Consider the following 25,638-nt stretch of genomic DNA (forward strand, 5'->3'; position numbering starts at 1 on the left):
AAAATGTGCCTCTTCTCTAGCATTCCCAATCTCAGGAAAGCCAGTACCCATTCACTCAATCCCCCAAACAAAAGAGCTCCCACATCCCTCTCTCTCCTTCATCCCAACCTTTGATTAGTCACCAAGGATCTATTCTACTTCCTAAACTTTTCTAGAAGTCATCTTCCTCTCTCCAGTCCCACTGCATCAGTTCAGGGCCCCCCATTTCTCACTTGGACTCTGGCCATTTCTCACTTGGCCTTTATCAACCTCCTTGCCTCCCACTCTTCTCCCTCCATTCTTCCTCACCTACCACCCATCCCCTAAAATACAAGCATGGTTAGATTCCTGGCTTAAAATGCTTCATGGGCTTCCTGGGACTTTCTGAATCAAATTGAAACTTCTTAGCAAATAGGAAGATTCTTTACCACCTAGACTTTCCCTCATTCCTATCTCATTTCCACCTGCCCACCCCACCCCCAAAATACCCTTTTCTCCTCTCTTCTGAACATGCCCTGGTCTTATACAGGAGAACCATGCCCTTATCACCTCATACTGCTAAGTAACTCTTCCTCGCCCTTCAAGATTCATCCTGAGCATCACCGTCTCCAAAAATCCTCCAACACAGCTAGCTAACAGGGACCACAATCCCAGGGAGTTTATAAGAATTACCTCCTTCTGACTCCCCTCTTTTGCCTCCAGAGGGTGGGATTGGTGATACACAGCATGTCAGTAACGGAGCACAGGTAAACATGAGAGTCCTCACAAGGGGCACGAACTGTAGAACTTTGAGATTCCTGCTCCTGCTCAGGGCACAAGGCCCCAAACCTCTCAGTGCCCAGCTAGTGGAACCAGAACAGCCCAGCCCACCTGTATTTGGAAACATCTTAGAGAAATCTGGCCTTACTGGACTTTATCAGATACACAATCCTGACTGCTTTGTTTCTGGAGAATTCTGAGGTTCTCAGAAAAGGGTTTTTTGTTTTTTAAACATTTTTTTAAGTTGAGAATTATGTTTTATGTTATATTTTTTGGCCACACCGCATGCGGAAACTTCCCTGATCAGGGATCAAACCTGTGCCCTTTGCAGTGGAAGGGCAGAGTCTTAACCACTGGACCACCAGGGAAGTCCAAAAACAGTTTTTAACTGTATCAATAGTACATTCCTCAGGTTACTCTGTGGTTTATCAATGTCATTAAAGTGAGATGCCTCAGTCCACTACTTCACATAATATCGAATAAACTGATGCTTATTGAGCATCAGTGCTTGAGAGGTGGAAAATGAATAAAGCACAATCCACAAGATAAATTCAGATCAGTGAGGGGGTACAATTCGAGAAGTATCATCCTATCCATGGGCACACAGAAAATGAATTGTGAGGTGTCCATTGATTTACATATTGGGATCCAATCAGAAAAATACAATTCGATAGAATGTCATCATAATGAACACTTTCTAGGAATATGCATTTCATATATTAAAAGTTACCCATTATAAGTTAGGCAACCCTACAGACTAGTTTAAAAACAGCTTAATGTATGTGGAATCTAAAAAAATGGTACAAATGAACTTATTTACAAAAGAGAAATAGAGTCACAGATGTAGAAAACAAACTTATGGTTACTAGGGGGGAAAGAGGTGGGCAAGGGATAAACTGGGAGATTGGGATTGACATATACACACTACTATTTATAAAATAAATAACTAATAAGAACCTACTGTATAGCACAGGGAACTCTACTCAGTACTGTGCGGTGACCTATATGGGAAAAGAATCTAAAACAGAGTGGATATATGTATGTATATAGCTGATTCACTTTGCTGTACACCTGAAACTAACACATCATTGTAAATCAACCATATTCCAATAAAAATTATAAATAAATAAGTAAATAAATGCAGCTTAATGGATGGAACTTGCAGGAGATTCTGCCTTATAACCAGTAAGTAACTTAGATAGAATAATGTTATGGAACAAATACCTGTCAATGGCTTAATATCATTTGGTCTCTGAGATAATGGATTCATGGACCTTCCTCCGAAGCTTTTTCAGGATTTACTTAGTCCAGGGTCAGGTGTTGTGATTGTCTATAAGAAATATCTTCCCAAGTTCTGAGAATATGAAACAGCAGTTCAGTCACTGATGTGGGAAGATTGTTTTAAAGTCCTTAGAACAGAGCTTAAATTTTATGTTGTATTTTATGTTCCGTTTTAGCTCTACATTACCATTAATGTTGATGCATCTTTCCTACTGAACTGTGTTCTTTCTTGATCATTTCAGTGTACTTGTTCTTTATTTAAAGTTTAAGGATTAAGGGATGACTTCTGAGGAAACAAAATGTAAATAAACTGACTTCGGTGTTGATTCTCTACCACAATTTAAAGACACTGGTTCGTCACCACTGCTGTTGTTTTTTGCAGAATTGTACAAATATCGAGTGCTTACAAATCTCCTGTGCAGTGGGACAACTAGGGGGAGGAGAAAGCGCTGTCCTGAAAGTCAGGTCACGGTTATGGGCCAAGACATTTCTCCAGGTAAGAGAAACAGTGCAGCACTGACGTGCCACTCACAGGAAACCTCTTCTCAAAAGCTCAGATGGAAGCTTTTTTGAAAAGGATTTTTAGATGTTTTAACTTTTTTAATGTTTTGATTTTCTATTTTTTCCATTAAAATTTTTTATATTTTTAGATTTTCAAATTTTTTACATTTAATTTTTTAATTTTAAAAAAATTTTGAAGAACTGTCTGGAAGGAATGGAGCCTAGATCAGCTGGTCATCTTTCCCATCAGGTGAAGTTGATATTTTTCTAGGTTTATTGAGATCTTATTGACATATGACCTATGTAAGCTTAAGGTGTACAACATGACAATGTGATACTATATAGTGACATGATTATCACAATAAGCTTAGTTAATACCTCTATCCCCTCACATAATTACCTTTGTGTGTGTGTGTGTGTTGAGAACTTTTAAGATATGGGCTCTTGGGCTTCCCTGGTGGTGCAGTGGTTGAGAGTCTGCCTGCTGATGCAGGGGACGTGGGTTCGTGCCCCAGTCTGGGAAGATCCCACATGCCGCGGAGTGGCTGGGCCCGTGAGCCATGGCCGCTGAGCCTGCACGTCTGGAGCCTGTGCTCCGCAACGGGAGAGGCCACAGCAGTGAGAAAAAAAGATACGGGCTCTTTACAACTTTGAAGTTTATACTATAGTATTGTTGACTATAATCACTATGCTGTACATTAGGTCTCCAGGACTTATTGATGTACTAGCTGCAAGTTTGTTCCTTTAACATCATGTATCCATTTCCCCCCCACACAACCCCTGGTAACCATCAGTTCTCTGTTTCTATGAATCTGGCTTTTTTTGGATCCCATGCATAAGTGGGTTCATACCCTATTTTTCTTTCTCTGTTTGACTTATCTCACTTAGCATAATGCTCTCAAGGTCCATCCATGGTGTTGCAAAAAGCAAGATTTCTTTCTTTTTTATGGCTGAATGATATTCCATTGTGTGTGTGTGTGTGTGTGTGTGTGTGTGTGTGTGTGATATGTTAGGTGAACACAATTTAAATATCCTCAGTCCCTAAGACCGTCAGACAGTAACTGAGATTTGAACAAATCTGTTTGTCTCAACACTATCTAGCAGTTCCTTGGTAAATAGTAGTTGATGAAATGATGGTGAGTACAAGAACATAATTCAAGCCATATGCCCAGAACAATTCAAATATAAAGTTTAGAAGGGGAAGAGATAGTGTCCTAGAAAGTTCTTCTTGTCTGGTGATACCACAGCCTGGGCTTCGGTCAGAACAGCTTCTCAGTAAAGTGCCAGGCACGTTGATTTGTAGATTCCTTGCTGCTTTGGCTTGTCTGGACTGTGGCATCCCATACTTCTCAGGATGATTATATTGATTGTGTGTATTTTAAAGGTTTAAAATCTCCTTTATACTAAGCAGATGAATTTTTCCATGTGGAAATTGCTATTTATTTAAATGAGACTGCTGTGTTGTGACCTTGTTGTTTGGGGAGGATTTGGGGGAAAAAAGCTAAATTAAAACTCAAGTCTATGCATTCTTGCCCATATTTTAACTACCAGAAAACTCATTTGTTTCATTGTACCATAGAAAATCCAATGATAAAATCCTTCTGAGTCCAGCTAATAATACAGAATTTTGTAGCTCTAGAGTCTCACGTTTTCTATGAGTCAGAATACTTGCGGTAGTCTCATAAATCTTATATAATTTTGTTTCTACAATAAAGAGGAGGAAAATTTAAAGTATTTTTAAAAAGGTTTTTGTGAAGCATTCTTTTTTTTTTTTTTAACCTAAGGCAGGATTCTTCAACCTCAGCCCTATTAATATTCTGGTGCAGAGAATTCTTTGTTGTGGGGTGGTCCTGTGCATGATAGGATGCTTAGCAGCATCCCTGGCCCCTGCCCACTAGATGCCAGTAACAACTCTCACCTCAGCTGTGACAACCAAAAATGTCTCCAAACATCGCCAGTGTCCCCTGGGGGCAAAATCATTCCTGGCTTTGAACAACTGACCTAAGGAGAAGGGCAGTGCACAATTTCTTTTTGCTGTTGTTGTTAAACCATGATTTATTCATTCACTCAATAAATATTTATGAAGTACCAACTGCCAACTATGTGCCAGGCACTGCTTCAGGTACCACTTACATGCCATCAATTTGCTCACAGCCATTCTGTTTTTTGGCTGTTACTTTTTCTCTAAGAGTCAGGGGAGATGAGTTTTAATGAATTCCCAAGCCCACACAGTCTAAATGATAACCATCCACCCCTCCTATTACTTTGGGCATCACATCCTACTGAAATGAGGAAGCACAGCCTTTCAGTGAAGCAGGACTAAAATAATTATGACATTATAGTCAAGGGGGAAATGACTATTTCAGATGACATACGTCTGTCTGTGCATAACATACTGTTCCAATAGAAGACCTATGGAGCGAAAATTGCACCTTTAAGAAAGACAAATACCATATGATATCATTTATATGTGGAATCTAAAATATGACACAAATGAACCTATCTATGAAACAGAAACAGAACCACAGACATAGAGAACAGACTTGTGGTTGCCAAGGGGGAAGGGGGGTGGAGGAGGGATGGATTGGGAGTTTGGGATTAGCAGATGCAAGCTATCATATATAGAATGGATAAAAACAAGGTCCTACTGTATAACACAAGGAACTATATCCAATATCCTGTAATAAACCATAATGGAAAAGAATATGAAAAAGAATGTATATATATATGTGTAACTGAATCACTTTGCTCTGCAATCAATTTGCAGAAATTAACACAACATTGTAAATCAACTATACTTCAATAAAATAAATCTTTTAAAAAGTTTAAAAAATAAAGCACTTTCACCATGTAGAAGTAAAAAAAAACAGACAGAAAAGAAAATTGCATCTTCATATACCTGTTGAAGACCCAGTGGATATGGAAGAAGTCAATACCAATTGAGGGATTTTCTTTTTTTAAACATCTTTATTGGAGTATAATTGCTTTACAATGGTGTGTTAGTTTCTGCTGTATAACAAAGTGAATCAGCTCTACGTATACATATATCCCCACATCCCCTCCCTCTTGCGTCTCCCTCCCAACCTCCCTATCCCACCCCTCTAGGTGATCACAAAGCACCAAGCTGATCTCCCTGTGCTATGCGGCTGCTTCCCACTAGGATTTTCTAAACAATAACTATTTAGCACAAGTAGAGTCAGACCAGAACAACCTACAGGGACATTCTGAGGTTCTACCAGAGCAAAGTGACGCTTCCAAAGATTCAGGAGAGACTGGCACATGTCACTTCATGTTTACCCACAGCCATAGCCCAAACTTCTGTACTTCCACTGTTTCTGCTTATACCAGTCTCAGAAGCTGATGGCTAAAGAGGAGAGCATTACTGCAAACTGCCGCCGGCCTGCCGCTCAAAGAATATTCTACATCCTGGAAGTCTTTAATAGTTTTGTCACACAACCCAGCAGGAGGCCAACATTTTCTGCCTTCCTAATCCAGGAGAGAAAGTTTATGATTCTAGGCTGACGTGATTTGTGGTATCATGTTTGGTTTTGCCCACATGGTAAACATGCATACTGGTCTTTAATTCTAAGCAATGATCTGTGCTGTGATTGTTGCTTGAAAGAGCAACCTCTTTAACAGCTTAAAGTTTGACCAGTAACTGTTTTAAGTTTTGTTGTCCCACAAGGCTTTGTTTCTGGGAGATATTGAGTATTTAAACACAGGCTTTATAAAATGGATGTGTGGTTTAAAAGTAATTCTTGAGAAGGAATTTAGCAGCGGGGGAGCTCTTCATGGTCTCAGCCACCGTCACTAGGTCTTTAACCAACTTAAAAGCCTCACTCTCCACTCCATTTGTTCCCAGCTCTGTAACTTTTATTAGTACCATGACCATAAGCCAATCTGTGTGCACTAGTACATAACAGAGGCAGGTGGTGGGCTGCAAACCACAGTTTAAATGATGTGGCAATGACAGAGGGATAGGGCATTTTCTGAGGATTAACAACTAGCTGGGGCATGTGGAGGGTTCAAGGTATTGTCAAGGGATATTAACTCCAGCTGCTTTTTTAATCCTAAATTGCCTAGAATATGGCAGTGATGGCTATTACAGCAGTAGATTGCCACGCAGAAGAGATAATTTTTTAACATAAGAATAATATCATAGTTATGTAAAGAGCACTGCTGAAAGCATTCAACTTTGAACATGGAATCAATAAAAGGACTGTGCTCATGATTATTTTTCATGAATTAAACGCTTACCTGTACCAGGATTTTGACTTACAGACACAGGCCTCGTGTATCTTTGATACTGACGTAGATCAGAGCCTAATAGCTCATATTTCCCATTCCGTGGAGCTTCAGAGCATCTTAGAAAAATGAAAAAAAAAATGCATTTTTTTACTGAAAAGGGTGGAAGAAACATTGCTTTTGGAGAATAATTTAAAATAAAGAACAGATCAAGGGCTTCGCTGGTGGCGCAGTGGTTGAGAATCTGCCTGCTAATGCAGGGGACACGGGTTCGAGCCCTGGTCTGGGAGGATCCACATGCCGCGGAGCAACTAGGCCCGTGAGCCACAACTACTGAGCCTGCACGTCTGGAGCCTGTGCTCCGCAACAAGAGAGGCCGCGATAGTGAGAGGCCCGTGCACTGCGATGAAGAGTGGACCCCACTTGCCACAACTAGAGAAAGCCCTCATACAGAAAGGAAGACCCAACACAGCAAAAATTAATTAATTAATTAATAAACTCCTACCCCCAGCATCTTCTTAAAAAAAAAAAAAAAGAACAGATCAGTCTATGAGTTGTATTGTTTACAGTCTATTTGCCTACCACCAGATTTATTCAGGTCCTAGACTGTGTCCATTTGCATCACTGAATTAGGTAACGGAGGAGTGTGTCCGTAGCCCCTTATCATGATCGGCAGCCCTCATTTTATGTCACTACCTTCTCTTACAACTTCCTGAACTTCCTAATCTCATTGATGGGGCAGGAGGTCCAATTCAATAATTGACAGAATTAAACCTTTTATAAGGTGCTATCAAATGGGTGGATATGGGATAGGAGGGTCTTCGGATAACCCAGCCATCTGATGTGTTCATTCACCATCCGTTCATGCTGTCAGTCAAGCAGGATTGATGAAGCCCTTCCAGGCATACTGTTCCAGGTGCTATGGAAGGTATAAGCCTTATTATATGCCATGCTCTATGCCTTCCAGTTTTGGGTAATCTTGTCGGGGAAGAAAATAATCAAGAAAGATAAAAAAACTAAACAACAATGTGGAAATTCCAAACAATACAGGGCAACTATAGTTTCATCCCAGACTTAGTGAATCACAATCTGTGAACCTGATCCCAGGTGTTTATGAGGTTCAGCAAAGCACAGTGTTTTGTGAACCAAGGGAAATGACGGTAAAGATGGCTGATGAATGGAAAATGTGAAGAAGATTCAAAATGGCCAAGAGTAGAGGGATTCAAGGAAGGTGAGAGAAAATCCCCTCCGAGAAACATGTTTCTCCACATTCCAGACTTCAAATCCCATCTCTCTCTTTTTTTAAAATTTTTATTAGAGTATAGCTGATTTACAATGTTGTGTTAGTTTTGGGTATACAGCAAAGTGAATCGGTTATACATATGCATATATTCACTCTTTAAGAGTCTTTTCCCATATACATCATTACAGAGTATTGAGTAGAGTTCCCTGTGCTATACAGTAGGTTCTTATTAGTTATCTATTTTATATATAGTGGTGTGTATATGTCAATCCCAATCTCCCAATTTATCCTTCCCCCACGCCTTTACTCCCTGGTAACCGTAGTTTGTTTTCTACATCTGTGACTCTATTCCTGCTTTGTAATTAAGTTCATTTGTTATTCATTAAGAAACTTCCATGTTCATAAATGCAGAATCATGTAGGACAAAAACTTTCCATCTAGAGTTGATTTGGAGATAGAGTTCTCTCATGATTTGTTTCCCAAAGATGTGACTTCAAGAGCAAGGGAATTATTTTCTATCAGTGCTTTTTTTATTGAACTTGGAGACTAAAGAAAACTTGTTATTTGAAGGTTTGGGAGCCTGGACACACATGTGAATATGCTATTATAACCGTTATGCACAGAATCTCATTACCAGAATTTGTCATGTTTCTTCTATCAGCCATGGTATTAAGGAAAGTAGATTTAAATCACCAAGTACACACAAGATTTTATGAGCAAAGATTTCCACATTTTAAAAAACGCCTGGAGGGGGTGGGATGGGGAGGGTGGGAGGGAGGGAGATGCATGAGGGAAGGGATGTGGGAACAGATGTATATGTATGACTGATTCACTTTGTTATAAAGCAGAAACTAACAAAAAAATTATTAAAAAAAAAAAGAAGTAGTGACGTTAAGTATATATAAAAGTTTTGTATACTCTAGCCTGTCCTCATTATGTAGAAGAAATGGGGTTTATTGAAGGGAGAAAAAATTGAGCCACAGGGGAAAAATAAATTTGTAAAAATATTGAAATTATTACAGTGCAACCTGTTGGATTGGCCTCAAGAAACCCAACACTGGATTATAGATGGTGAAGTGCTAGTAAATGTTTAATAAACCACTTTCTGGAGGGAAAAAACTCTGAAATGTAACATTTGCTGATTCCCATGGTGTGACCGTTCCCGCCATGGTCAATTTCAAGCTGCCAACATGACATCACTGAATACAGAGTTGGGAAGAGATGCAGAGCAGCACACCACCATATAGTGTTTCCCCTACAGATACAATAGGCTTAAATAATATCAAGAGCATAGATAATAGTAAAATGCAATAAAATTATTACTAAGTACTGAGTTTAGAGTGTTTACTACCTTTTTAAAAAGATAACTTACTAACGCTTATGTATATATAACTTGTTTTAATAATGGCTCTATTTGACAACAGGTACTCAAAATTCTTGAAATTTTAACCTTCTGCTCTCCAGCGCCATTATGAGCCAGTTACAGCCCACCCCTGGATAGATCTCATCACTGTCTCAAGCTAAATGGAGGGGAACCACAGGAACTTAAGTTCTCAGAATGGTTTTCCATGAGTTACTCTTAAATACTTTCCCTTGACCTTAATCAGCAGTTAATATGAGAACCGATTAAACAAAAAGAACTTGCTGAAGAGTTCTGTCAAAAACACTGTATAGCTCTAGGTCAGTGGTTCTTAACCAGGGGGATTCTGCTCCCCAGAGGACACTGGCAGTAATTAGAGACACTTTCAATTGTTACAACTGGGTGAGGGGTGCTACTGGCATCTAGTGGGTAGAGGTCATGGATGCTGCTAAACATCCTACAATGCACAGGACAGTTCCTTAACCAACCCAAAATCCTAATAGTGCCATGACTGAGGGATCTGTTCTGGGTCTTCTGTATAAGATGAAATGTGATTAATTTCTTTGTAACTTAGCAGCAGTCTCTCTCCTAAAATATTTCCTTCTCTCAGATAACAAGAATTTGTAACCCACGATGTCTCCCTGTTATGTTCTTCTAATGGCACTTGTGCTTATTACTCCTTTTAGGAACTCTGCTTTTCTATTTTTATTTTAACCTTATTATGCCAAGTCTTTTGTTCATAAGATGAATTATCTTTAGAAATAAGAAGAAGATGAATGGTTGGTTGGATGGATAGTGAATGGGTGACGGATGGGTGGATGATGGACGGAAGATGGACGGGGAGATGATGAATGGATCATGAATGGATAGATGGATGTGGAAAAAGTAAAGAGAGAAAAGGAAGAGAGAAGGAAGCAGGAAATTTTGCTTTGGAAATGGACAACATGAAAAACAACCGGTTGGCTGCCAATATAACTTTTAAAAGCTTTACATGGCCTATACTTAACTAAATGTTTTTAATTTCAGAGGAAAAATGATCCTTATTCTCTTGCATCCCTGGTGTCCTTTGAAGTTAAGAAGATGCCTTATAAAGATCAGCCAGCCAAACTCCCTGAAGGCAGCATAGCAGTGAGTATCTTAAAATATATGGGTCCAAATAATTTTATTGAAATTATTTTTTAAATCACTGTTTTGCTTGTGGTAGGTTTACATGCTTATTACAGTGGCTTGAGAAAAGTTTCCCGCTTCAGATCACTACTTTCTTATTTCAGTCTGGAAATTCCTTAGTGTTATTTGATCACATTTTTAAACCTTCATTGTAAATTTCTACCCCTCCCCCGTAAAATTCAGGACTAATACCATTTTTTTAATGAGGCTCTTTTGTTTGAAAGACGTCCAGATAGTCATGATCATCAGAATGAAGTCATTCCGACTGTAATTTTAGAGACAGCCTGGTGAGTGAGGGACGAGGGAGACTCTTCCTTAGGGACAGTTGCCACAGACCAGCTACAGGGACAGTCATCTTTCCTTTCTAAGCAAAGACCAGTAATACCTGGGGGAAGAAAGAAGTACACTCTGAGCTTCATTTGAATGAAACAGGTTTTCAGTTGAGGCTATTAAACATTACTGACACCCACATGTCTGTCACAACACAACTGCTAGCAACCTGGCAAGGCCATGCAGAGCAGAGGGGAGAACAGATGACGGGGGATGAACAGGCACAGTCACCAAAACCCTGACTTTAACGGTGACAGTGACCACAGTCAGGGCTCCTGGAAACAATGTTAACATGTAAACCTCATCTCTTGGTCACGCCATAGAAACTTGCAACCTCGACTCGGATTCCGGTCCCCAGGTCCTTGTTACTCAAATGTGTTTTGCAGACCAACAGTATCAGCAGTACCTAAGAAACTGTTAGAAATTCAGAAACAGGCCTCACTCCAGACCTGCTGAGTCAGAATCCGCCTTTTATCAAAATCATCAGGGCAGCAGGTACCCTGTCACGTTTGAGAAGCATTGCTTCGGATGGTGTAAAAGTCAATACTCTCGTAATTTCTCTTCAGCCTAGGTCTTAAAAAGGTAACTAATATTTACTCTTTCTAGCCTAATCTACTTTTTGTAATTTAAATTCATCCCTTGATTGGTGATTTTCAACCCTGAGTATGCAAAGAATCACCATCCACGTGACTTTTAAGGTTTATACATGCTCAGACCCCATCTGAAACATCAGGATTGAGTGAGTCGGGTGGAGCTCTGCCACTGTGCTTTGAAAGCTCTACAAGTGATGATTCTGCAGTGAAGCTAGGATTGGGAACCTCTAACACAGGCAGGCAGCATCGAAGAAAATCCACAGATTTCAAAACAGCTTCTCCTGGCCTTCACCCTGGATCCACCCTGCTCTAAGTGGAAACCTTCTGGAAATCACTCTATGTACTTTGCTGAGGCTGTTAACCACATTGACCTGAAAGTATTGTTAAGAAGATTATTAAAATTATGTATAAAAACCTCTAGCTTTGTACCTAAAACGAGTTAAGTCTCAGGTCTCAATAACAGTAACCCTCCCAAAACGTCTTACTTTCTCCAGCAAAGTCCAGGAAGTCCAATTGGAAACATCCATGGATTCACACAGTCAAAATAGTTCAGTAAACTTTGGTGGCATTTAAAGCAAATACTGCCACATCTTTCTTCACTTAGCTTGCCTCTGTTTCTCTTACGAGATGTCTACTGCAGTTTGGATTTATGTTCAACCTAGAAAACAGAGGCTTTGGGTTTTGAATATAGAATGCTCATCCAAGGAGGTTCAAAGGCTTGTAACTCTAAGGGAGATAAATCTGGGTCCTTTGTTTTCTCTGAGCACATGCTCCATAACAGAAACATATGTGACAGTCAATTCCATCAACAGGATTGCATCTTTCTGTCCTGGCCACAGGTGCCGGCCTGCTGTTCTCAACTCATCTCAGAAGATCCACAAAATGATCAGATACATGCTTCCCCCATCCGTACCACCCTTGTTCCTGCCATCTTTTAAAAAGTCTTATTATCTGATGTAGATGATTTACTGCACCATTTATGTAAAGGTTATGGGAAAACTGTTTAGGTCTCCCAATCCCTGACTGACTGAAGGAGAAGTTGCCAGTAGGAAGTTAGCTGTGCCCTACAGGCTTGATTTGAGAGGACTGTGCTTGGAGCTGGCAGATGTTTCTTGGAGCGTGTTCTCAAAAATCCTGTCATCCTTATCTTGAAAAGGACCCAGCAGAAGGGAATTGCTTCCTGGTGGTAGAATCAGTTGGACTAGGACTAGGTGGTTGGAGGATCATCAGAGTTCCAATCCATACTCTGCCACTGGGGAAAGCATCTCGGTTCCTTCTTTGGTAATAAGACAAAAATATCTGCTTGTTTTACTAGGCCCTTGTGTGCCATGAGGAGTCTATCTGTGCTTCCTTTTCAACATGGTCATAATGCAACTATTTCGTGAACCCTAGATAAACTTTCCATATTGAAGAAAATAGTAATCCCCACTTGCTACTGGCACAGTGTCTGTGTTTGTAACAAATGAACTCTCCGTGCCAGGTGACACTTGTCGTGTTCAGAGGCAAGGAAAAGGTTGCATGATGTAAGGGGGATATGACTAAATGCTGAATCACTACAGCCCAGAAGAAAAAAAATCATTCCGTTATTTGAACACTTTTTTTGCCTATTCATAAACTTTGGCATTTGTGTGTCCTGTGACTAAAGCTGAATAATTTACATATAGAAGAGGATATTATTTTCTGGTATAACTCCAAAGGCAGTTATTATAAAATATTTCAGTAAAATCCTTAATTAAGAACTCACACATAAACTATGAGTCCGTTTGACTTTTTGAGTTGTTAGCAAAACTTCAGAACCTTAAAATGAATCTCTTACATGAAACAATTGTCTGGAGTTCAAACTTATCACAGGACTTCTTTTCTCATAGGGGCTATTTGAATGTTTTTAAAAGGTATGTTCAGCTAGTCCACTTCATGTTATTATTTTGTTCTAAATGGCACTCTAGGTAGGGTGTCTTGGTACATTTATATAAAACATTCTTGTGACCCCACTGAAGTATGTTTACACAAGATTTTGTGATACATAAATACAGACATCAACATTAATTACCACTGCAAATACAACAGAGCTTTTTCCTTCTACCTTGGTATTTTGTCAAAATATACAAAAACATATCATAAATGTCAATGATAAAATGTAGGCATATTAAAGACTTATTTATGGTCTTTCCACCATAATAAAGAACAACAAGATTTACAACATGATGAAGGTAAGATTAAATGTTCCCTACTTAGCATTGCTTTAAGAACATCTAAACCACTTACAATTCATGGATCCCCCTTCCTAAAACTGCAGATAGTTATATTAAGTGAATTGTTAAAATTTTATACTATTTCTTTAAATAGCCATAGGTTCTTGATACAGTAAAAAAAAAAGAAAACAGTTTGTTAATTAGTTGGCATGTAATTGAATTTTTCTCCCTACGTTTTAAGTACTCAAGTTACTCAATGGGACTTTCTTAAAGCAGTTGAAATATGTAGTCCAAAACCCATGTTCTTAAAGTAAAGCTTTAGTCCTAAATACACCCCATTGTCCACCTTGGGACCACTTTCTTGAAAAATGAATCTAATAAAGAGGGACTTGGGTAATTTGGCTCAACACACCATTGTGTGAGATTATACAAAAGTTCTCGAGCTGTGCAGTTCAATATGGTAGCCACTCACCACATTACCATGGATGGTGAGGACCCCAGATGTGGGTGGAGTAACTGAAGAACTGAACTAGTAGTTTTACTTCATTTTAACTCACTTAACTGTAAACTTTAAAACTGTAGCAGTATAAGATATTTTTTCCATTAAACGCAGCTTTATTTTTTGGGTAAGACTACATTTTACTTTAACCAATAAAAATCCAATAGTTGTCACTTGCTGCAAGTGTAAAATAAACACTGGATTTTGGAGACTTAGGAAAAAAAAGAAGAAAAAAGGAAGAATATTTTTATATCAATTACATGTTGATATAATTTATATCAATTACATGATAATTTTGATATTTAGGGTCAAATTAAATATATTATTAAAATTAATGCCCCATGTTTCTTTTTACTCTTTTTAAATGTGATGACTATAAAATTTTAAATGACATACGTGGCTTGCATTATATTTCTATTGGAGAGCACTGATCTACAGCAGAGTTATAGAGTGTTCCAGCTTGGAGCTGTTGATACTACCAACAGAGCTTCAGAGAACATAGGGTGTTTAATAAATCTTATTCAAAATGAATGAAAAATTCTTACTATAAATTGGTGTTAAGTCATTAGGAACTCTAGAAATTAAGACCTACTTTTCTTATTTATTATCCAATGGATAATCTAAGCTTCTTGTGAGCTTGTCAAAATGAGCTGCCAAATATAAATATTAGAAATAACAAAGTTTGGGTATTTTTCAACATTTTATTTCGTGGCCAAGCTTCTTCCAAACCATCCTAGGGTTTCCACAGGACTATGACAAATTTAAATAAACGCTGGTCCCATAAAAGTGATCAATTAAGTCTTTTCTCTTAAGCTTGCCTGTAGATTTCAAGTTTCTCGTCTATACAGAGTACTGAGTCTCAGGAAAGCTTGGCTTTACCTGTTTCCACTTGCAGATGAAATGCCCCGTTGCCATTTACAGACCTGTATATGTCACCTGACTCCCTAATCAATGTGTTCTCAGAAAGTCCTCTCCTTCCAAGACCTGGATGACTCTCCCAATGATGTGTTACCTTTGACTCATCCACCCTTTTCTAGCAGCAGCCATCTAAATCCTCAGCCCTGGAAATCTGAAGAAGTGCTCTGCGGCACTACTGTTGTTCTGTATTTCTACTGTCTCTAGTGTAACAACTTCTCGACTAGGCAGTGAAAAACCTAGATAAGCTTAGGGAACCACCAGGGGCGACGGAAGGTCTCTGCACCTGCACCCGGTTTAGATCGAGATCGGGCAGCCTCCGTGCCACACAGAAGTCCTAAAGGCAGCAGGCGAGGACAGCAGAATGCAGGCTTGGGGGCAAAGTCACTAAGTTTGCCTTCCTTTAAATCTCTATGTCCTTTCCCCTTAGTTAATTACAGATGGTGAACGTATATGACATGCATAATCCTTCCACTCAAAGTGCTCAGAGAAAGGGTATGAAATGGTACTTTTCAAATGAACATAATGTTACCAGGAGCAGACTGGCAAAAGTTTTGGTGATGAGAATTTCAGATTTTGGAATGGATAAGGACATCAGTGATCATCTTCTCTGAGACTGTTTTAAGACTGTTGTCAGACTCTTTGGAAGCAAATGCAAACAGAAAGCCAGAAGATTTTGTAATTATACTTTGTAAAGCTGTTTTCTGCTTCTAGACACCCTACTAAGCATACCCTGTTCAATTTAATGGGGTATGAAATGGGGTATTTTATTTGTACTTTTCCATCACTTGTGCAAAAAAACCTTCAAATATCATTATTAGATCTTTGTGAGTGACCTCTCCTGCTTGTTTCCACAGGTAGACCATGGCGGGGGGCGGGGTTTGGTTTTTTCTTTTAATTTTTACTGGATCATAGGTGATTTACAACGTTAGTTTCTGCTGTATAGCAAAGTGAATCAGTTATATATATACATATATCCACTCTTTTTTTAGATTCTTTTCCCATATAGGCCATTACAAGAGTACTGAGTAGAGTTCCCTGTGCTATACAATAGGTCCTTATTAGTTATCTATTTTATATATAGTAGTATGTATATTTCAACCCCAGTCTCCCAATTTATCCCTCCCCCCTTTCCACCCTGGTAACCATAAGATTGTTTTTTTACATCTGTGACTCTATTTCTGTTTTGTAAATAAGTTCATTTGTATCATTTTTTAAGATTCTACATATAAGTGATATCATATGATATTTCTCTTTCTGTGTCTGACTTATTTCACTGAGTATGACAATCTCCAGGTCCATCCATGTTGCTGCAAATGGCATTATTTCGTTCTCTTTTATGGGTGAGTAATATTTCATTGTATATATGTACCATATCTTCTTTATCCATTCATCTCTCGATGGACATTTAGGTTGCTTCCATGTCCTGGCTATTGTAAATACATAGTGCTGCAGTGAACATTGGGGTGCATGTATCTTTTTGAATTATGGTTTTCTCTGAATACATGCCCAGGAGTGGGATTGCTGGATCATACAGTAGCTCTATTTTTAGTTTTTTAAGGAACCTCCATACTGTTCTCCATAGTGGCTGTATCAATTTACATTCCCACCAACACTGTAAAAGGGTTCTCTTTTCTCCACACCCTTTCCAGCATTTATTTTTTGTAGATTTTTTGATGATTGCCATTCTGACCAGTGTGAGGTGATACCTCATTGTAGTTTTGATTTGCATTTCTCTAATAATTAGTGATGTTGAACATCTTTTCATGTGCCTTTTGGCCATCTGTATGCCGACAGACTAGTTTTATAGATAAGACATTGAAGCCTGCAATAGCCAAGTGGCAAAGAAACTCAGCAAAAACTCAGCAGCTATTCTCTCATTCCATTTCTTTTTATTAAACCAACAATTTGAACAGACCATCAGCCCTTATTTCAACTCCTTTAGCTTAGTTTTTTTTTTAACTTAAAAAATTAGAACTGTTTCCTATGTTATAATGAAATATTGGGAGGTGACTTCAGATATTAATTAGGTAAATCAGAAGAGGGAACATGGAAAAGTACTGTTGCCTGTGTTCCTGTAAATTATCTATTAGTAAATTTTGGTGATCTCTAACACATGCACAAAATACAGACCAAAACTATGTTGTTTCCTTAGTGGACTGAGACCTTAGGGGGAAGAAACATTTACAAGAAACCTCAGAATTCTCCATGGCACCAGATTTTCTCTCTCCTAGGTCACTGTAACTGGCTTATGAGTGCATGACCACTACTACCCTTTATAGCTCCAAAATTCTGAAATTCTCATTCTGAAAACTGTATCACAAGGTGAAACTGATGCAGCAGCTCACATGCTGGGAAAGTTGGTGCAGGGCGCTGGAAGAAGGGGGTTCGCGCTGTTTTGACTTCCATGGAGTCAAGCCTCAACGGTGACTGTGGCCCCTCCTGCTCCCACCAGCTCTCCTTCAGCTTCTTCCGGTTCAGGAGAAAGAGGGTGTATGTTATCGTGCTCAGTTGTTGAGAGAGAAAGAAAGCAACAATAATGGCAGATGGATGCTGCAGCCGTGTGGCTGACAGGGTCTTGGCGCTCCAGCCGGGTATCAGGCCTGAGCCTCTGAGGTGGGAGAGCCGAGTTCAGGACACTGGTCCACTAGAGACCTCCTGGCCCCACGTAATATCAATCGGCGAGAGCTCTCCCAGAGATCTCCATCTCAACACTAAGACCCAACTCCATTCAACAACCAGCAAACTCCAGTGCTGGACACCCCATTCTAAACAACTAGCAAGACAGGAACACAACTCCATCCATCAGCAGAGAGGCTGCCTAAAATCATACTAAAGGTTCACAAGCAGCCCAAAACACACCATCAGGCACAGTCCGGCCCACCAGAAAGACACGATCCAGCCTCATCCACCAAAACACAGGCACCACACCCCTCCAACCAGAAGCCTACAAAACCCACTGAACCAACCTTACCCACCTGGGGCAGACACCAAAAACAACGGGAACTACAAACTGGCAGCCTGTGAAAAGGAGACCCCAAACACAGTAAGTTAAGCAAAATGAGAAGACAGAGAAATACGTAGCAGATGAAGGAGCAAGGTAAAAACCCACCAGACCAAAAACATGAAGAGAAAATAGGCAGTCTACCTGAAAAAGAATTCAGAGTAATGATAGTAAAGATGACCCAAAATCTTGGAAATAGAATGAAGAAAATGCAATAAATGTTTAACAAGGACCTAGAAGAACTAAACAGCAAACAAACAATGATGAAAAGCACAATAAATGAAATTAAAGATTCTCTAGAAGGAATCAATAGCAGAATAATTGAGGAAGAAGAACAGATGAGTGACCTGGAAGATAAAATAGTGGAAATGACTACCACAGAGCAGAATAAAGAAAAAAGAATGAAAAGAATTGAGGACAGTCTCAGAGACCTCTGGGACAACATTAAACACACCAACATTCGAATTATAGGGGTCCCAGAAGAAGAAGAGAAAAAGAAAGGGACTGAGAAAATATTTGAAGAGATTATAGTTCAAAAAACTTCCCTAATAAGGGAAAAGAAATCATCAAGTCCAGGAAGCACAGAGAGTCCCATACAAGATAAATACAAGGAGAAACATGCCAAGACACATATTAATCAAGCTCTCAAAAATTAAGGGAAAATTAAGGGAAAAGCAACAAATAATATACAAGGGAATCCCCATAAGATTAACAGCTGATCTTTCAGCAAAAACTCTGCAAGCAGAAGGGAGTGGCAGGACATATTCAAAGTGATGAAAGGGTTAGGCTTAGAGTTAGGGTTACTCTACCAAGATTACTCTACCCAACAAGGATGTCATTCAGATTCAACGGAGAAATTAGAACCTTTACAGACAAGCAAAAGCTAAGAGAATTCAGCACCACCAAACCACGATTACAACAAATGTTAGAGAAACTTCTCTAGGCAGGAAACACAAGAGAAGGAAAAGACTTATAAAAACAAACCCAAAACAAGTAAGAAGATGGTAATAGGAATATACATATTGATAATTACCTTAAATGTAAATGGATTAAACACTCAACCAAAAGACACAGACTGGCTGAATGGATACAAAAAAAAAGACCCATATATATGCTGTCTAAAAGAGACCCACTTCAGACCTAGGGACACATACAGACCGAAAGTGAGGGGATGGAAAAAGATATTCCATGCAAATGGAAATCAAAAGAAAGTTGGAATAACAATTCTCATATCAGACAAAATACTTTAAAGTAACAGCTATCACAAGAGACAAAGAAGGACACTACATAATGATCAAGCGATTAATCCAAGAAGAAGATAGGGCAATTGTAAATATTTATGCACCCAACATAACAGCACCTCAATACAATAAGGCAAATGCTTACAGCCATAAAATGTGAAATCGACAGTAACACAACCATGGTAGGGTACTTCAACAGCCCAATTTCACCAATGGACAGATCATCCAAAATGAAAGTAAATAAGGAAACACAAGCTTTAAATGATACATTAAACAAGATGGACTTAATTGATATTTATAGGACATTCCAACCAAAAACAACAGAATACACTTTCCTCTCAAGTGCTCATGAAACATTCTCCAGGATGGACCATATCTTACATCACAAATCAAGCGTTAGTAAATTTAAGAGAGTTGAAACCGTATCAAGTATCTTTTCTGACCACAATGCTATGAGACTAGATATCAATTACAAGAAAAAAAACAAACACATAGAGGCTAAACAGTATGCGACTAAATAACCAAAAGATCACTGAAGAAATCAAAGAGGAAATAAAAAAATACCTAGAAACAAATGACAATGAAAACACGATGACCCAAAACCATTGGGATGCAGCAAAAGCAGTGCTAAGAGGGAAGTTTATAGCAATGCAATCCTACCTCAAGAAACATCTCAAATAAACAACCTAACCTTACATCTAACGCATTTAGAGAAAAAAGAACAAAAAAAACCCCCCAAATTAGCAGAAGGAAAGAAATCATAAAGATTGGATCAGAAGTAAATGAAAAACAAATGAGGAAACAGTAACAAAGATCAGTAAAACTAATAGCTATTTCTTTGAGACGATAAACAAAGCTGATAAACCATTAGCCAGACTCATCAAGAAAAAAACGGAGAAGACTCAAATCAACAGAATTAGAAATGAAAAAGCAGAAGTAACAACTGATACTGCAGAAATACAAAGGATCATGAGAGATTACTACAAGCAACTCTATGCCAATAAAATGGACAACCTGGACGAAATGGACAATTTCTTAGGAAAGCACAACCTTCTGAGACTGAACCAGGAAGAAATAGAAAATGTAAACAGACCAATCACAAGCACTAAAAATGAAACTGTGATTAAAAACCTTCCAACTGGGCTTCCCTGGTGGCGCAGTGGTTGAGAGTCCGCCTGCCGATGCAGGCGACATGGGTTCGTGCCCCGGTCCAGGAAGATCCCACATGCCACAGAGAGGCTATGCCCGTAAGCCATGGCTGCTGAGCCTGCGCGTCCGGAGCCTGTGCTCCACAATGGGAGAGGCCACAACAGTGAGAGGCCCACATACCACAAAAAAAAAAAAAAAAATTTTCCAACTAACAAAAGCCCAGGGCCAGATGGGTTCACAGGCGAATTCTATCAAACATTTAGAGAAGACCTAACACCTATCCTTCTCCAACTCTTCCAAAATATAGCAGAACGAGGAGCACTCCCAAACTCATTCTACGAAGCCACCATCACCCTGATACCAAAACCAAAGATGTCGCATAAAAAGAAAGCTAAAGGCCAATATCATACATGCAAAAATATGAACATACATGCAAAAATCCTCCACAAAATACTACCAAACAGAATCCAACAGCAGATTAAAAGGATCATACACCATGATCAAGTGGGGTTTATCCCAGGAATGCAAGGATTCTTCAGTATACGCAAACCAATGTGATACACCATATTAACAAATTGAAGGATAAACAACATATGATCATCTCAATAGATGCAGAAAAAGCTTTCGACAAAATTCAGCACCCATTTATGATAAAAGAAAACTCTCCAGAAAGCAGGCATAGAGGGAACCTACCTCAACATGATAAAGGCCATATATGACCAACCCACAGGCAACATCATTCTCAATGGTGAAAAAGTGAAACCATTTCCACTAAGATCAGGAACAAGACAAGGTTGCTCACTCTCACCATCATTATTCAACATAGTTTTGGAAGTTTTAGCCACAGCCATCAGAGAAGAAAAAGAGATAAAAGGAATACAAATTGGAAAAGAAGAATTAAAACTGTTACTGTTTGCAGATGACATGATACTATACATAGAGAATCCTGAAGAGTCTACCAGAAAACTGCCAGAGCTAGTCAATGAATTTGGTAAAGTAGCAGGACACAAAATTAATGCACAGAAAGCTCTTGCATTCCTATACGCTAATGATGAAAAATCTGAAAGAAAAATTAAGGAAACACTCCCATTTACCAATGCAACAAAAAGAATAAAATACCTAGGAATAAACCTACCTAAGGAGACAAAAGACCTGTATGCAGAAAACTATAAGACACTGATGAAAGAAGTTAAAGATGATACAAACAGATGGAGAGATACACCATGTTCTTGGATTGGAAGAATCAATATTGTGAAAATGACTATACTACCCAAAGCAATCTACAGATTCAATGCAATCCCTATCAAACTACCAATGGCATTTTTCACAGAACTAGAACAAAACATTTCACAATTTGTATGGAAACACAAAAGACTCCAAATAGCCAAAGCAATACTGAAAAAGAAAAACGGAGCTGGAGGTTGAGACTCCCTGACCTCAGACTATACTACAAAGATACAGTAGTCACTTCCGGGTAAGATGGCGGAAGAGTAAGACGCGGAGATCACCTTCCTCCCTATGGATACACCAGAAATACAGCTACACGTGGAACAACTCCTACAGAACACCTACTGAACGCTGGCAGAAGACCCCAGAGCTCCCAAAAGGCAAGAAACTCCCCACATACCTGGGTAGGGCAAAGCGGAGAGATTCCCGCACAGAGGAGCGGTGCCGAGCGGCACTCACCAGCCCGAGGGGCTTGTCTGCTCGCCCGCCGGGGCGGGCGGCGCTGGAAGCTGAGGCTCGGGCTTCGGTCAGAGCGCAGGGAGAGGACTGGGGCTGGTGGCGAGAACTCAGCCTGAAGGGGGCTAATGTGCCACAGCTAGCCGGCAGGGAGTCCGTGAAAACTCTGGAGCTGCCGAAGAGGCAAGAGACTTTTTCTTCCCTCTTGGTTTCCTGGTGCGCGAGGAGAGGGGATTAAGAGCGCTGCTTAAAGGGGCTCCACAGACGGGCACGCGTCACGACTGAAAGCGCGGAGCCCAGTGACGGGCGTGGGACGCTGGGGCTGCTGCTGCTGCCACCAAGAAGCCTGTGTGCGAGCGCAGGTCACTGTCCACACCGCCCTTGCGGGAGCCTGTGCAGCCCGCCACTGCCGGGGTCCCGGGATCCAGGGGCGGCTTCCCTGGGAGAACGCACGGCGCGCCTCGGGCTGGTGCAACGTCACGCCGACCTCTGCCGCTGCAGGCTCGCCCCGCACTCCGTGCCCCTCCCTCCCGCCCGGCCTGAGTGAGCCAGAGTCCCCGGAGAGGCTGCTCCTTTAACCCTGTCCTGTCTGAGCGAAGAACAGACGCCCTCCAGCGACCTACACGCAGAGGCGGGGCCAAATCCAAAGCTGAGACCCAGGAGCTGTGAGAACAAAAAAGAGAAAGGGAAACCTCTCCCAGCAGCCTCAGAAGCAGCGGATTAAAGCTCCACAATCAACTTGATGTACCCTGCATCTGTGGAATACATGAATAGACAACAAATCATCCCAAATTGAGGAGCCAGGAGTCAGTGCTGTGCCTCTGAGGTGGGAGAGCCAACTTCAGGACACTGGTCCACAAGAGATCTCCCAGCTCCACATAATATCAAACGGCGAAAATCTTCCAGAGATCTCCATCTCAAGAGCAGCACCCAGCTTCATTCAACGACCAGCAAGCTACAGTGCTGGACACCCTATGCCAAACAACTAGCAAGACAGGAACACAACGCCACCCATTAGCAGAGAGGTGGCCTAAAATCATAAAAAGTCCGCAGACACCCCAAAACACACCACCAGACGTGGACCTGCCCACCAGAAAGACAAGATCCAGCCTCATCCACCAGAACACAGGCACTAGTCCCCTCCACCAGGAAGCCTACACAACCCACTAAACCAACCTTAGCCACTGGGGACAGACACCAAAAACAACGGGAACTACGAACCTGCAGCCTGCAAAAAGGAGACCCCAAACACAGTAACATAAGCAAAATGAGAAGACAGAAAAGCACACAGCAGGAGAAGAAGCAAGATAAAAACTCACCAGACCTAACAAATGAAGAGGTAATAGGCAGTCTACCTGAAAAAGAATTCAGAATAATGATGGTAAAGATGATCCAAGATTCTATTTCCCAGATCCAAAATCTTGGAAATAGAATAGACAAAATGCAAGAAACAGTTAACAAGGACCTAGAAGAACTAAAGATGAATCAAGCATCGATTAAAAACACAATACATGAAATAAAAAATACTCTAGATGGGATCAATAGCAGAATAACTGAGGCAGAAGAATGGATAAGTGAGGTGGAAGATAAAATAGTGGAAATAACTGCTGCAGAGCAAAATAAAGAAAAAAGAATGAAAAGAACAGAGGACAGTCTCAGAGACCTCTGGGACAACATTAAACGCACCAACGTTCGAATTATAGGGGTTCCAGAAGAAGAAGAGAAAAAGAAAGGGACTGAGAAAATACTTGAAGAGATTATAGTTGAAAACTTCCCTAATATGGGAAAGGAAATAGTTCATCAAGTCCAGGAGGCACAGAGAGTCCCATACAGAATAAATCCAAGGAGAAATATGCCAAGACACATATTAATCAAACTGTCAAAAATTAAACACAAAGAAATCATATTAAAAGCAGCAAGGCAAAAACAACAAATAACACACAAGGGAATCCCCATCAGGATAACAGCTGATCTCTCAGCAGAAACTCTACAAGCCAGAAGGGAGTGGCAGGACATAATTAAAGTGATGAAGGAGAAAAACCTGCAACCAAGATTACTCTACCCAGCAAGGATCTCATTCAGATTTGATGGAGAAATTAAAACCTTTACAGACAAGCAAAAGCTGAGAGAGTTCAGCACCACCAAACCAGCTTTACAACAAATGCTAAAGGAACTTCTCTAGGCAAGAAACACAACAGAAGGAAAAGACCTACAATAACGAACCCAAAACAATTAAGAAAATGGGAATAGGAACATACATATCGATAATTACCTTAAATGTAAATGGACTAAATGCTCCCACCAAAAGACACAGATTGGCTGAATGGATACAAAAACAAGACCCATATATATGCTGTCTACAAGAGACCCACTTCAGACCTAGAGACACATACAGACTGAAAGTAAGGGGATGGAAAAAGATATTCCATGCAAATGGAAACCAAAAGAAAGCTGGAGTAGCAATTCTCATATCAGACAAAATAGACTTTAAAATAAAGACTACTAGAAGAGACAAAGAAGGACACTACATAACGATAAAGGGATCGATCCAAGAAGAAGATATAACAATTGTAAATATTTATGCACCCAACATAGGAGCACCTCAATACATAAGGCAAATACTAACAGCCATAAAAGGAGAAATCAACAGTAACACAATCATAGGAGGGGACTTTAACACCCCCCTTTCACCAATGGACAGATCATCCAAAATGAAAATAAATAAGGAAACACAAGCTTTAAATGATACATTAAACAAGATGGACTTAATTGATATTTATAGGACATTCCATCCAAAAACAACAGAATACACATTTTTCTCAAGTGCTCATGGAACATTCTCCAGGATAGATCATATCTTGGGTCACAAATCAAGCCTTGGTAAATTTAAGAAAATTGAAATTGTATCAAGTATCTTTTCCGACCACAATGCTATGAGACTAGATATCAATTACAGGAAAAGAGCTGTAAAAAATACAAACACATGGAGGCTAAACAATACACTACTTAATAACGAAGTGATCACTGAAGAAATCAAAGGGGAAATTAAAAAATACCTAGAAACAAATGACAATGGAGACATGACGACCCAAAACCTATGGGATGCAGCAAAAGCAGTTCTAAGAGGGAAGTTTATAGCAATACAATCCCACCTTAAGAAACAGGAAACATCTCGAATAAACAACCTAACCTTGCACCTAAAGCAATTAGAGAAAGAAGAACAAAAACATCCCAAAGTTAGCAGAAGGAAAGAAATCATAAAAATCAGATCAGAAATAAATGAAAAAGAAATGAAGGAAATGATAGCAAAGATCAACAAAACTAAAAGCTGGTTCTTTGAGAAGATAAACAAAATTGATAAACCATTAGCCAGACTCATCAAGAAAAAAAGGGAGAAGACTCAAATCAATAGAATTAGAAATGAAAAAGGAGAAGTAACAACTGACACTGCAGAAATACAAAAGATCATGAGAGATTACTACAAGCAGCTCTATGCC

General features: G+C 39.8%; 1 protein-coding gene across 1 annotated transcript in view; it reads left to right on the plus strand.

The window, feature by feature from the left end:
* ITGA8 (integrin subunit alpha 8) overlaps positions 1-25,638 on the plus strand; it is a 192,596-nt gene that overhangs the window by 154,755 nt on the left and 12,203 nt on the right. Inside the window, exons 27-28 of the mRNA XM_081229189.1 lie at positions 2,402-2,515; positions 10,395-10,496. Of these exons, the coding sequence (XP_081085315.1) occupies positions 2,402-2,515; positions 10,395-10,496 (216 nt within the window). The remainder of the gene's footprint in view (positions 1-2,401; positions 2,516-10,394; positions 10,497-25,638) is intronic.

This window comes from Mesoplodon bidens (assembly GCF_964165515.1).
Source record: "Mesoplodon bidens genome assembly, chromosome: 3".
Lineage (NCBI taxonomy): Eukaryota > Metazoa > Chordata > Mammalia > Artiodactyla > Ziphiidae > Mesoplodon > Mesoplodon bidens.